Source organism: Egretta garzetta, unplaced genomic scaffold, assembly GCF_000687185.1.
Source record: "Egretta garzetta isolate BGI_Z169 unplaced genomic scaffold, ASM68718v1 scaffold706, whole genome shotgun sequence".
Classification (NCBI taxonomy): Eukaryota; Metazoa; Chordata; class Aves; order Pelecaniformes; family Ardeidae; genus Egretta; species Egretta garzetta.
Genome location: NW_009260015.1, coordinates 347,394 through 361,214, shown reverse-complemented (window position 1 = coordinate 361,214; position 13,821 = coordinate 347,394). Strand labels below are relative to the sequence as shown.

The window sequence follows — 13,821 nt, the reverse complement described above, 5'->3', positions numbered from 1 at the left end:
TACCATTAGAAAAAGTGAGGAAGACTGGCAATGCTTATCTTTTTCTAGGAGGAGCTTATAATTATTCTTTTGAGAATAAGCATACGGCTTTTCTTCATGAGTTTACAAGCGCTTTGCATGATACTGGGTAAATTTATGCGCACTCAAATTCTCAACGCTTTTCATGTAACTTTAAGTGACCGATGTGGGGGAATGGAAAGGAGCCCACCTCTTAGGTGGTTGTGTTCTTACCCCTGTTTTCAGGCGTCTGTTTCAGAGAGCTGCAACTGGCTGATACCACAGTGGTGGCTTTGAAAATTTAACTTTTTTCAAAGGGGATCACAGAATTCATCTTAAACAAAAAGTCCAGAAAGGTTTTCCTGCGGTCCACTATCCGAGGGGAGGATGGCACTGTAAAATCAGGGGGTTTTTTACAAAGGATATTCACCCCTTCGGATAGGAAGCACCAGTTGGTGCTTTTAACTGTGAAAATATTGCTCCACCATCATATTGTCTGAATGAATTCAGCTGTCTTGGTTAAGGTATGCGTAAATCTAAGAATGAGTTGCGCGCACGTGCTACCATATCAATTAAATGACATTTACTCCATATAATGTGACTGACTTCTAAAAATATTTTAATTTCGTTTAAACTCCTAAACGTACTTGTCAATGTTTTTGTAAGGTGCCTAATTCATAGAAAGCTTGGGTCTTGAGTTGAGCTATGTAAACATTTTGCGGTAGCCAGATGTCGTTTAATAGCTTGATAATAATAGCTTGGTCTTCACATGAATTTCACTTTTTTTTTTTTTTCCCCTTGAACATGTAACATATGTGGAATAGCCAGCAAATACAAATTTTATCAATCAGATATAGTTTGACATTTTTAACACTTTTTAAACTTTGCAAAGACCTGTTTACCATATGGTGTAAGTGGGTGTGCAGGAAACGACACTGTTACATGAAGTCTGATATATACTGTACTACTTTTCCATGAACTGAGCATGAACGTTTCCTTTTAACGGGTGTGCTGGAGGCCTTTGAAGCCTGGGCGTATGACTTTGGACAGTGACACTTATGTTTGTGTGCTTCTGTAGGCGACTGTGTTAAAATCACAATCCTTTAGATTTTCTTATATTTATTTGACTTTATTCACAACAGTTTGTTCCACATTAATGCTGCGACGTGTGAAAGAAGCAGCAGAAAAGCAGAATTTATAATTTTCTTTTCATCGTTGCAGTAGCCAGTTGTTATTGTTGTGGTGCCAAGTATCCTATTTCCTGTTTACTTCCTACATCTTTTGAGGATGCTGCAGAGTTTCGAGGCAATTCCATGATCCTTGAACTGAAATCCCGTATATCATTAAATTGAATTAGTCATGGTAGGTTCTTCAGAGATAGGGTCATTGCAGCTTTCCGTGACTTGCAGATATTGATTCCAAATAGTGGTCTGGCTTATTTGCATACAATTATGGTTTAATTCAGTTAGCATTTCAGGCAAGGATGAGAGCACAGCCCTTAATGCTCTGGTCTGCAGCACCTCAAATATACACGGGACCAGTGTTACTCAGGGTGTGGAACTCCCCACTCCATGCAAGCGAGCAGCTTGGCGCTTGCTCCTCTCACAGACAGAAGCTGCTGCTTCTCCTCCAACAGCCGCTTCAGAGTAGAAAAGTATTTGAAGATACTTTTTACTGATGCTTTTCAGAGGACAAGATCGAGCATCGTTTAAATGCCAAAAGGACACAGTTTTCCAAGATGAAAGTGTTTGTACCTCTGCTCATAAATGTTTAACACGTCGTCCCATCTTGATGCAGTTTTTAACTAATTGCTAGAAACTTACACATGCCTCTCTGAAATGACTTTTTGATTTAGTCTCCTGCTTATCAGATAATTAGTAGCTTAATTAGTTTTTAAACAAAGTTCAGGTAAGCAAAAAAAAAAAAATTGATCCAGACCTAAAACATTGGGTTTTGTTTCGGGTTTGGTTTGGGTTTTTTTTTTTTTTTTTTTTTTTTTACTAAATTCGTATCTCAATATTTAATGCCTGGCAGTTCCTCTGGCAAAAGCAATACCTTTTTCTTTCTTAGTGTGGGCTATAGTAGCTACTCTTCAATCACTGTGTCTTAAACAGGGGCTGATCATTAGGACATGTTTGTAATTCATGAAACTATGTAATATCACAGACTGCAGTTAAAAAAAAATAAAATTAAAAAATAGCATGTAAGGTTCATGATGTAAAGATTCTAGTGTTAGAGTATTACTTAAAACTGCGCAAGTTTTCTGCTCTCTTTAAAAACTAACGACCTTATTCACGTCCTCTTAAGCCTCAGGCAGGAGGAAGAAGATTCAGCTAAAAACGTGTGTCAATCTGCCAGATTGCCAAGAGGGTGTTTTGCAACGTTACAGCCGCCTGGCGCCAGCCCGCAGGAAGTCACCACTGTTTCTGCCACCAGCCCCTTCTCATATGTAACCTGCTTAACGCCGAGAAGGGCGAATTGAAGACCAGTAATAACCCATCTTCAGGTCTTTCTCCCACTATCCTTGTCTCCAGGCTCACGCTCTGGAATGGTCCCTCTGATCCTCCATCGGCCCTTCCTCTGCTCCCCTCTGCTGATAAAGCCTCATAATGCCAAAATCAGCCCCCAGACTGTCAACCCTGGGCAGAGGCACTCGGCGGTACCAGTTTAAATAGTGACTGCTATACTTCTCACCAGGAAAGAAACAGCTCGGTCCTGCCTGTCATGAAGGACATTACAAAAACTAGTGGCCTCAGCCCAAAAAAATCACAAACCCAACTGTGAGTGTTTCTGCTTTTGTGGGAGGGTTTATATGGCAGAGCTGGTGCATAAGTCTGTTTCTTTCCACACCACGTCCCTACTTTGAGCATCAATTCAAGTCCTTCCTCACCAAGTGTCAGTGTTGGATGGTTGAAGCATTTAGCTAGATGTACGTACTGAAATGGAAACCAAAAAGAAATGGAAAATAATTTAACTCACTAAAAGTCTATTTATTAATCAAAATTTTTTGTAAATTTATTTTTGTATTAAGGGACTCTATTTACTGTGTCTTGCACGATCCTTTGTTTGTGTTCTATCACTATTTTGGCTTAATTTAAAAGAATCTTCTTTTGTATGCAGCTTTCCTCAAGTGGAGACAGTTTTAATACCAGTGACTTCAGGGAGACTGATCCCGGTTGTTACTCACTCAAAGGCTTTCTGAGCTGGGAAGCTTTTAGGAAGCTGTGGGCTACCTTGAGTTTCTTACTACAAGAAGTACATCATTTCACAGGCATATTGTAAGATAACTCTTTCTTATGTGGTGCCAAAGGCAATATTTCCCAAAATCCAGTATTTGAGACGAAGTAACTGTGGTTGGGATGTGAGTTCTTGTTAAGTGATCTTGTCAGTAGCGTTTGGTGTTGAAGTTACTTAGCGTTTAGCATAAGCTTTAGTACTCAATTTTGTTCATTAAAGATTTATTTTTATTTTTTTTTAAATATTTGTGCTTAGGAAGTCGATTCAGCTGTTAGTACCTCTGCAGTATTTTGCAACAGAATTATGAGCAAAAGAAAGGACTTTAGGATAAAAGTAGATTTGGATAAAATTAAAGCAGAGACGAAAACGGACGGCTCACCGTTTCACTTCGTGTCCCTACAGATATGATACGTGTAGGCGATCTGCTTGGTGATAGCTCCCTCCAACCCGAGGAACGCCTTTTAGCAGCAACACTGTGCACGTTTGGGGGTTTTTCGTTTGGTTTTGAATATGCCTTCTGTTGCTGTTCCGGTTGGTTCTGGCACTAAATGCAATATACAGTAACACGTGCCTCGCAGCTTCCATGATTTCAGATGACGAGTAACATTCTCTTTGGGGACGTGCACTAGTGACCTATCTATTTCCATTGCCTGTTCTCGTGTATATACTTTATTCTCCTCGTTGGCAACTACCTTCAGCTTCCATTCATTGTAATTTTTAAAATCAGTGGAAACTAGATGAACTCCATCTACTCGGCAGTTCAGAAAATGGAAGATTTTCTGTAAAATGTTGTTGCTAAATAGCAAATTTGGAAAGGGCAAGTATTGCTTGAATTTTTAAAGCTAAACTTCATGAGCTGAGTTCAGAAATATACTTTCCTCCCTCTCGCCCCCCGCCTTTGATTCTCTTATTTTTCTGAAGCACTCTAAGGCTGCAGGCACTTCAAGACTTCAAGCACTGAATTTTGTTATCAAAACAGAAAACAGTTTCACTATAGCAAATCTTTGCTACAGCGTCAGCTTTAAAACAGGTTTAGTATCCCATATAAAAACTTTTCAAGATTAAATTAGCTCTGTTCTAGTTTGGCCCGGCTTTCTTAAAGCCTATTTTTTAAACAGTTCAGTGTGTAGAAAGTATAATTTAAACTGCTTTCAGGTACAGACTGTCAAAACTAAGAAATCAAAGCGCTCTGATTACTCACTCAAATTGCTCCTCGGTTTGAGAATTTAATTGATGTCTCATGTGCCCGCGTGCATCAAGTAAAATTAATAATAATACAAAATACCTCGATGTGTTCGGAGAAATCTCGGCACGCGGAACGGGGGGAAGAATCGTCCAGGTAAGTGACCCTCTTGAATGTCCACATGGAGTTCGACAGCCTGTTAAGTACAACTTTTGCCAAGGAGCCCTGTTAATAATTTGTAGTTAAAATCATCTTGGTTACTTTAAGATAGAATTTCATGGCTTTTTCATATTGTATTCATACAAAGAACTGTACAGCTTTCACAGTATGAATGTTTAGGAGCTTTTGGGTAAAGCAGAAAGTAGTGACTGATAGCTTTCCTTTTTTATGCGTAACTATATAACATTCTGCACTGTGTTCTGAAGCTTGCTTGTCTACGTTATGTAACATCAATATACAGCTGATTAGAGGCATACAAACTTCTAATTGGAGGGGTTTTTTTGTTTAGTTTCACTGTATCTTAATAAAAAAAATCATATTTTGGTACGGGTCGCATTGTACGCAATACATACTCTCTTACGCGCTGTAACGAATCAAGTGTGACGTTACAAACTGCCTGTCTTCAGTGGTTCGAGCTCACAAGCTTTGCTTTTTTTACATCTGATGCTGGAAAGTCACTTTTCTCTATCAATATATTTTGGGTTTGTTTGTTTTGGTTTTTTTCCCCAGATTGTCACAAATTACTCCGCGTTTCAAGCATACTCAGGCGAGCCCAGTGTACACACAGTTCCTGACTACCTTGCTGGAAGAACTGCATTTAAAAAATGAAGATCTGGAAAGTTTAACAAGAATATTTAGAAAAGACTGCCTACTTGACTGGTCAGTCAATTTTAAGCTATTTTGCATGTTATAAAACTAAGCCAGTTAACAATGGTTTTAATTTTCTGCATTTTGTAGGTATGCATAGTAACTACAGATCGTATCAGCCAGAGTAGAAAATGTGTAAAGTACATTTTAAAGTAAAGAAATGTACGGTATGGAAATGAGTGTCATCATTTTGTCACTTACAGTAAATGCCAGCTGCTTACTTATCACTTTAATCTTTTGATAATATATAGTTGGTTTACTGAAATTTTGGGAGGAACTTTTACTCAAGTTCTACTACAATTTATTAAAAAAAAAAAATTCTATGTGGCTACAATGGCTAAGTCTCAGCAGGGTTCTTTATTGTTAAAATGGAATTGTTAGGTTCAGTCTTTGTGATACAAACCTGAGCTAAAAGCCATGTATTTTTGCATAATACCGAGATGACATTTTGCATCCTGGGTAGGCTGAAAAATTTAAGAGCAAATACCTTATTTATGCTGACCATATTCAACTGATTTGATGAATATAGCATTATAGTATTTAATTAAGTAATTAGTGTATTAGCATCACTGATCTCACTCCTTTGTTCCCCACAGAATAAGGTGATCATCTTAACATCTCCTACTATCTGAAATAGTGGCACAGGGAACAGAAGAACACCTTCAATTGTTGGAACCTTTTTTTTAAATGAAAAATGAAATTTAGCATTGATTGTGCTTCTCCCACTTCTGCTTTTTCATTTCCTTCCTATGAATAAGAATTGTGAGGTCTTGTGGAGAAGCTGGCTATAACAGCAGTTGTACGAGGTGCGAATGAAGACTACTTAAAACGTGGATCGTCTGAAAACGGTTTATTGAAAAGCGGTAGAAAGGAATTTGGGTTGGTGCTGCTGAGATTTTTCCAGTTGACCTAATGCATGGAGCGGTAATCTGCAAGAATGATGACGGCAGTACACAAAGATATCTGATCTATAGCCTGTTTATCTTGCTACTTCTAAGAAAAGGGGTGGTCTCTGAGCTTGTGCAAAAGTTATTTTTAACAGCCTCTAATCGTTACTAATTTGGACTTTAAAATATATTTTAGTAACTAAAAACTTAATTTTTGGCTTCCAGCAGTCATTTCATTTAAAAGAGTTGTGTTGTTTAGACTGAGTGTGTTTAGACTTGCTCCTGTCACTGACTGATTATAAACTGCAATTTAAAACTAATCCACTAGTAATTCTTAATGATCCCATAATCTGGTTTATTGCCTAGCTCTCCATCCATAGGACGCTGTCCTGTGAGAGACTTGAGAAGAAAGTCGTGACTGACGGTGCTCAGTCTGCAGCAAAGGGCAGCACTAGTTAAAGCTGAAGCAAGACTTGCTAGGGCTGCGACGTAGCAACTCCATTTCAAAACCAGAGTTTATTCCTTTGTTTTGTTTCTGTAATTGGACACCGAAAGGGAACTCTGCGCTTAATTAGTTTATTGCTGTGTAGTTCCTTCATGATAATCAGGATAAACACCTTGCTTGCCCCCAACACACAGAAGCCCGTGCAGCTTTTCCATGGAAGCTTCATTGTGCGGTAGAGTTTGTTTAGGTGATGCTTGATTCCTAACTTACCTTGTAATGGGAAGGTACGTTCAGTGTAACTTGTAAAAGCAGCAGTTCAGAATGAGGCAAACCTTTAATGCAGAGGTAAAGCTATGCGCTTCTCTAAGCGTGCAATAGGAAAAAAATACCCATCGCAATCAGAGCGTGTCTGATGTCGAATTCATAAGAATGCGTGGTGTAATCTGGATAGAAGGTACATTGGGTTTGTACCATGATGGAAAACTTTTTACTTGATACATATGCAAAGAAGGGACAAGACCTCACCAAAAGATAAGCTTATGAAGACTGAGTAATAGGTATGATACTGGGAGCAAAACTTTAACCTTGAGTTTATATCTGTCTGCTTTTGATTTTGGAAGTGAGTGAGTTAGCTCCAGGTACGTTTACCTTGGGGCATAAAGATTCCAACTGCCCCGTGACTGTGCTGCTATACTGCGTACACCCAGAAGGCATTACGAGTGTACATCATAGCAGGAATACGACTGTGTTTCAGCGGGTTTGATGGCTCTCATTTGGAAAGTTTTTATACTTCCTGTCAGTTTAGTGGTGTGATTTTTTTTTTTTTTTTGTTAGTTATTTTTAGGCTTGGTCTTCAGCACTTACTGTGTAGGAAACATGATCTTGTAGTAAGAGTGAATAGGTCACAGGCGCAAAGACCCCTTTGTCAGGGTTCAGTGTAGCTTTCGCTGTCTGCCTTAGCAGCTCAAAGAAGGAAGCTTCCAGGATTTTTGCATCCCCTCCTTGGCTGACAGGTAGTAAGCTCACTCATTCTTTTCCTTGCCCTAAGAGAACAGAATAACCTTTCTGCTTCCATGACCTTCTTCACCCGTCCAGAAGAAAGACTTCTGTAATACGCTGGAAATGCCCTGAAGGGATATTCTTCACTTGCCTTTCATGATTTCATCTCCCTTAGACATGAGTAACACATGGGTAAATAAATGCAGAAAGCATAGATATACCCATTACTTTTGAGTAGGAGAAAGGCTGTAGACTCATCTCAGAAGGATCTTTCGTACTGTCAGCCTTAACTGGTTGTACAAAGAGCACAACTCAAGCATCAAAAATTAAGTTCATCTATGTAGTTTTCTTATGAGCATGTTTTGTAACAGCTTAACTGCTTAGAAATGTTCAAATCTACACCTCATTTGTGACCTTAAAGCTAATTTCTGCCACAACTATCTGTCCTTTAACAGACTTTATTCTTTCTCAGCTGACTTTCCCCCCCCGCCCCTTCTTATTTTGGTTATGTTTGCAGGCAGGTTGCTTCCTTGTGGCCTTGCTGCTGTGCTCACTGTTTCTCCTTCCTATGCTAGTTGAACAGATGAGAAGAGTTGACGCTCAGTTCAGTGGTAGGTTTGAGCCTTACCTCAGAATACGCTAAATTTCAGTGATTTGATTTGTGAGCTGCAGGCGCGTGGGGACATTCTGGATCTGGGGCTTAGGGTAGATGGGACTCAAGCCTCTGTGAAAGGGGCAAGAGCTTGGTAGAGCCATCAGCTGCTTAGATCGAAAGGATCATAAAGTCATAGAAGTTCATTGCCCCGCCTGTGTAAAGCATCCAAGTCTGGCAGCGGACCTGTAGCAGGACAAATATGGTATGATGCAATTCTTCTGATGCAAGGCTTCTACAGTGATTTTTTTTTTTTTCCTGATGTATATAGTGGATATAGCAAAGAAGAGAACAACGCTTTAGTTTAAAGCTTAAAGCAAAGCCTGCTTCATGCTGTTGCAGCTTCTCAGCATGAAGGGAGAATGTGTGACATATACCTGCATAGTGCAGGTATGGCTTTCTTACTGAGTTTTCTATAGATGTAATGAAGTAATCTCAGGAAGAGAACAGCGTTAATAAAACCACATAGACAGAGAAAGTCAAATTGTTCAGAGTTATTCAAAGCAAGTCTTTGTGCTGGCCAAAGAGGATGGAGGAAAAAGTTTTGTGCCTCTTCTCACACCAAAGTTCGGTTCACAGTCCTGTAAATACTTTCAGTGTAAGTAAGTACTGCACTCTAATACTCAGTTTCCTAGCACAGAGCCCTTCACTGCTGCTGTTCAATTCTTTGTGCCCATTGACCAATCTTGCTGATTTTTCTTGGGGTTTGGAGAGAAGAAGGGGATTCAGAGTGGTTCACTTGATAGTCCCTATGTCAGGAAAGTGGGCAAGCCATAAAGTAACCTGTGAGTTAGCAGGCATTCAAAGGGATTGCCCTGCAGCTTTGTAAAGTTTGCAGATCATGTTATGCTTATATATGGTAGCGTGAAATTCTGTATTAAAACTAGCAGAAGAGAGCTTAATTTATTTTGTGGAAGACTATCAAAACAAAAAAAGTGCCTTAGTAAATCTAGAGCAGAATAACTAACGTAGCTGTACTGCTGTCTAAACCCAGGACTGGAAAGTTACATCTACCCTATCTGTAAAGAGTGACGGAGGGAGCAAAGAGCATGGTACATATGTGAGATACAGCTGGGGCCTCAAAGGCTGTGTCCACACAACACGTAGAAGTTTCACCTGTATTTTCGCTCTTCAGTCTCTGCAAGTAGTTTAGAAGTGAGGGATCTGTTGTAGTTCGAGGGGGTGGGGAACTAATGGTCCTGTGAATCTTGATGCTGAACCTGCATGTCCTACCCTTCTCTCCCTAGTTTGAGAGAATCTGGTTTCTACAAAATGCTAGAGGGGATGAGCAGCTCAGCTGGACATGAAGTCTCAGCTGACCTTTAACTGCTGGAAAGAAATGGACTAAGACATCAGAGAGAAGAAAACGGAAGAGAGAAGGGGAAACCAGTATTCACACCTTCTAAATTTAGGCATCCAACCTTGGGTACCTGCCTGTCTCCATTTACTTCAGAGAGAACCCACACTCTTAAATTTAGGTTCTCCAAATCGTACCTTCGTGTGGTGCGTGAAGTGGATGGTGTTAACGTCTCTGCAGGCATTAATTCCCTGATGATAGAAAGCAAACAAGAGTCAGCTGAGAACTTTGACCATCATAGACTGACTCTCCCTAGAGGGATTTATTTAGTAATAAAGCGTGGCACAAAACTGAATGGGGACCCGCCCCTCCAAAGTGAGAAGTTTCTAAGCAATCTGATCCTATTGTTCAGTTATTTTGATGGCTACTACTTCACACAGAATTTTTTCTTAACCTGTAAGAGTTAAACCCAAAAGAATTCAAGTGAGTGGCAGAGGAAAAAAACCACTGCCAGTGTGTTGAAAGTGTGTGCAGCAGGTTACACACGAGTTCTCCCGTTTGCCTCTAAGCTTTCCACGCTTACCGCTTATTTCTGCAATTGCTTACGAACATCCAATACTGTGGGTGGGGTTTAGCTTGATCTCACTGGGGTAGCAGGTAATGCTGAACCATCATTTCCAATAAGCATTAAATATTAAAAACACAGAATCAGCCCCTCTTTGGCAAGTCTTAAGTTTCCATAAGCAGCAGATGGTATACAAGGCAGGGCTAGGCGCCTATAAAGACCTCTGCTTCTCAACTGCATATCTCTGCCACCTGACAGCCAGGCGTCCTCTGGTTAGAGTCAGAGGAAGTGGGTGTGCCTTCCATTAGCAAAGACAGAAAGTAATATTGCTAGAGATTTTTCCTCTTGCGAGCTTTCTTTTTGTGACTCTTCATCTTGGAGCCACTTCTCGGCGCCCACTGCAGACAGTGCTCTGGGAGACGGGCTGCCTGAAAGACGCTGTAGAACGTGAACTGTGGCATTTGTGGTGCTAAACAGGATTCGGTGAGGCGGGGGGGAGAGCTGGAAACCTGTGTCTTCAAGAAGCTCTCGTTTGAGCGCTCTGGCTTCAAAAAGCAAGTGAAAGCGTACGTTGCCTCAGTGGCTGATCTGGATGTGTGTGATGAATGTTAGGTCATTCCCCCTTGGTTGCTTGCAGCTGTAGAGCAAGGAGCAAGGCAAACTGGAGTTCTGAAAAAATAAACAGGACTAGCCAAAAAGAGTAATAATTAGCAAGAAGAAAAATGAGAAACAAGCACAAGTCTTGCCCTGCAGAATGGGCACTATTGCAAGATACCTTTTGGGCATCCTCCTCAAAATAGTCTCCTCTCTACAGCATCACGTTTGGGGCAGAATTAACAGTAGTGGCAGGGCTGGGAAGGCCAGGAACAAAGGCCACCAGCTTTCCGACCAGTGTTTCTGAGATCTGCGAGCCAGGTTTATCTTCCCACTGAGTTTGCTGCCACAGTTGAATGTACAGACTTAAGTCTTAGATGTTAAGAAGGGTTCTCAATCAAAGTAATGCAATAAGTGTGGCCCCTGTAACGCTTCAGCTGTGCACCTTTGTTGGGTTCACTGCCCCATCCTGCTGTTACCCCAAGCCAACAGCTCCCTGGTGCGTCCCGGCTCCAAGAACAGTCTAGAGCTGACGCGCCGGTGGTCATAAGGCAGTCGCATCTCGCCGCTGTGAAAACTTCCCCCCTTAGAAGTCAGTCCCCAGAATGCTTTGGTAGCCTGTACTTTAAAGGCAAAGCCTTTAGTACGTTTTTGCACGCTGTGATTACCTGCAGGAGCTGCATGCAAAGATCAGAGAACAAAGCCAGCGGGGCTACTGACTGGTACATCCTGCATGGCTCCAAGCCACATCAAATCAATGCCATTTCTGGCACTTTTTAGCCTCTTACATTCCACAGAGTGTGTAACTGAATTGAACACACAGTGGGGACAGCAGCAGCTTCCTGGAGAGTCCTACACTTTGGTTAGAATTAGTCATCACTACAGAGAGTTTGAAGGACTTTGGATACAGCTTTAGTAAGCTGCAAACGCTCAGATCAGGATTTACATCGTAAATCTTGCCTTTTTGTTCTACTCAAATGGGAGTGTCTACAAATCAGGTTAATATAATTTAACAGTAGAGTAGTTAAGTAACAAAAAAGATCATAATTGGTGGTATTATCTAAGAAGCCAGAACAGCCCTGCTTACAGCTGCCAGCTAAGATCTGACTCATCTAAGGTATTTTATAGCAACCATATGTTAGGCATGTCTATCTCACCTATTATGCAAAAAAAATGATAACGTTTCCTAATCAGGATTTGCCACTGAGCAGGATTTTCCGTAAACATCTCAGTGTTGCAAACGCCATCCACAGTCAGGAGAGAGCCTTTTGCAGACACTTCTGATTTGTTAATTTAACAAACAGAATAAATGGCTACAAATCTGTGGCTAGTACTGATTCAGCAAGGTTGGCTGTAGTTCAAAGCAGAGGTATGTTACTTCGGCAGTTGACAAGTTAAAACATCACTTAAGAATTCCATGTTCAGGTGACTTCAGAATACTGCACTTGTGAAAAAAACCCTGTGTGTTTCAAATCGAAGACACAGTCTCAAAGCAGGAACAACCATGCAATACAATAAAAAATACTGTGGCACTGCAAGCAAAGTCGTATTGGTACAGTGTATTTACCTGCACAGCCAGAAAAGAGAGGGTCAATTCGTATCCGTACAGGAGAGAAAGATTAAAAATTAAGTTTGAGAATATTAAGGTCTTCAGATAACAATGCAGTTGGTTAAGGTAGAATAATCATTGCGTTTTAACAAAGGCAGACACCATTGTAAACCCCCTTGGTTGTTGATTTCTGAGCAAGTTTTACATCTAGTTCACTTTTACATGGAAACCTGCCTAAGCCTGCACCCCTCTGCAACCTCACCTCAGTCCTTGCCCAAAGGCTGGGTAAATGTCCCTCAGCCCTAACTATCCCTAGGCTCTTGCTGCAGTACCCCAGTAGTCTGAAGGGGTAACGTGGGGGACGAGGCTGTGGTCCCAACACTCCCTTCTGTTCCAAGCAAACTGTTGTCTTGGTAATTACGTACCTTGTTGAGGAATCACAAGCTCTCATTTTTTTGAGGAGAAGCCTTTCCCTTAAAAGGTTTTTTGAATACATTTTTTTTTTCTGAACTGTGGGTTCTCACTAAATAAAAAAAAAAATAAAAAGCAAAGTAGGTATTTTTGCTGCTTCTAATAAAATTTCACAACTAGCAATGTAGTTAGTGTGTTTCTTCCTTATTAAGATAATTTCTCCAGAGGGCATTTGAAAACTTGAAAAAATAAGTGATTTTACAGATGCTACATTAGTCCGCAACAGCTCTGGGTCAAATACGAGTCATCTCTGCTAACTATTCATTTCTAAGATCCTCCCAAGCTCTGCTTTTCTGTACACTGAACATCTGATGCTTCTTGTTTTTCTTCTATAACCACAGATGTGCCCTCTTCAAAAAACTCACAATCTCAAAATACTAAACTGACAAGCTGAGTGTCAAACCACACACCCCAAGCAGCAAGCAGTGCTGAAGAAAAACAGAATCACGCTTGAAGAAAAACAGAAGAAATCACACAAATTGTTTCCAAAGAATGAATCTGAAACGTTTTCAACTCGGTGCAGGCATTGTTTCTTAAGAATGCAAATGCCACTTGATGCTTTTAGTTTTTGTGCTCGCTTACTGTGTAAGCAGAGGCTGCTCTCGGAAAGAGGAGATGAATTGGAACAACGCTTTATGTTTTCTTGTTAAGATGAGTTTTAGCTCTCTTTGAGCTAAAAACTGGAGCCTTGCTCTGGGACCGAGATGGGGCTCCTCGTTTGCCAAAAAGCAGCACGGGTGTTCCTGTGCTCGCTGAGTTACACACCAGGGTAAGCGAGGCCTCTTTGCTGGGAACGTGTGGTTTGTGCGTGCTGCAGAGCCTCTCTGCCTCAGAGCCCCCATGTGTTGCTCGCTGAGAGCGCACTGGAGAGCTGGGCAGGAGCCGAGCAAAGCTCCCCTCTGAGCAAGAGGGCCCGCAGCCACCGGTTTGCTGTGACAGGTCTCTACATTACCTTTGAGCCCAGGGGGGTGAAGCGATTTCATAGAATCATAGAATGTTTTGCGTTGGAAGGGACCCCTAGAGGTCATCTAGTCCAACCCCCCTGCAGGAGCAGGGACACCGCTAACCAGATCAGGTT

The 13,821-nt window shown here is 41.1% G+C and overlaps 1 protein-coding gene and 1 long non-coding RNA gene across 2 annotated transcripts in view; one reads left to right on the top strand and one right to left on the bottom strand.

Annotated features, from left to right (window-relative positions):
• Nucleotides 1-6,026, top strand: part of RPAP2 (RNA polymerase II associated protein 2) — a 42,916-nt gene extending 36,890 nt beyond the window's left edge. Inside the window, exons 13-14 of the mRNA XM_009640615.2 lie at nt 5,147-5,296; nt 5,881-6,026. Coding sequence (XP_009638910.2) covers nt 5,147-5,296; nt 5,881 — 151 coding nt within the window. The 3' untranslated portion in view covers nt 5,882-6,026. The remainder of the gene's footprint in view (nt 1-5,146; nt 5,297-5,880) is intronic.
• Nucleotides 6,027-7,421: 1,395 nt separating this feature from the next.
• LOC118452490 lies at nt 7,422-13,738 on the bottom strand. Its single transcript, XR_004842256.1, has 2 exons — nt 12,698-13,738; nt 7,422-10,798 (listed from the first exon to the last, which is right to left on the bottom strand). It is a non-coding gene; the product is annotated as an uncharacterized LOC118452490 (long non-coding RNA).
• Nucleotides 13,739-13,821: the final 83 nt, after the last annotated feature.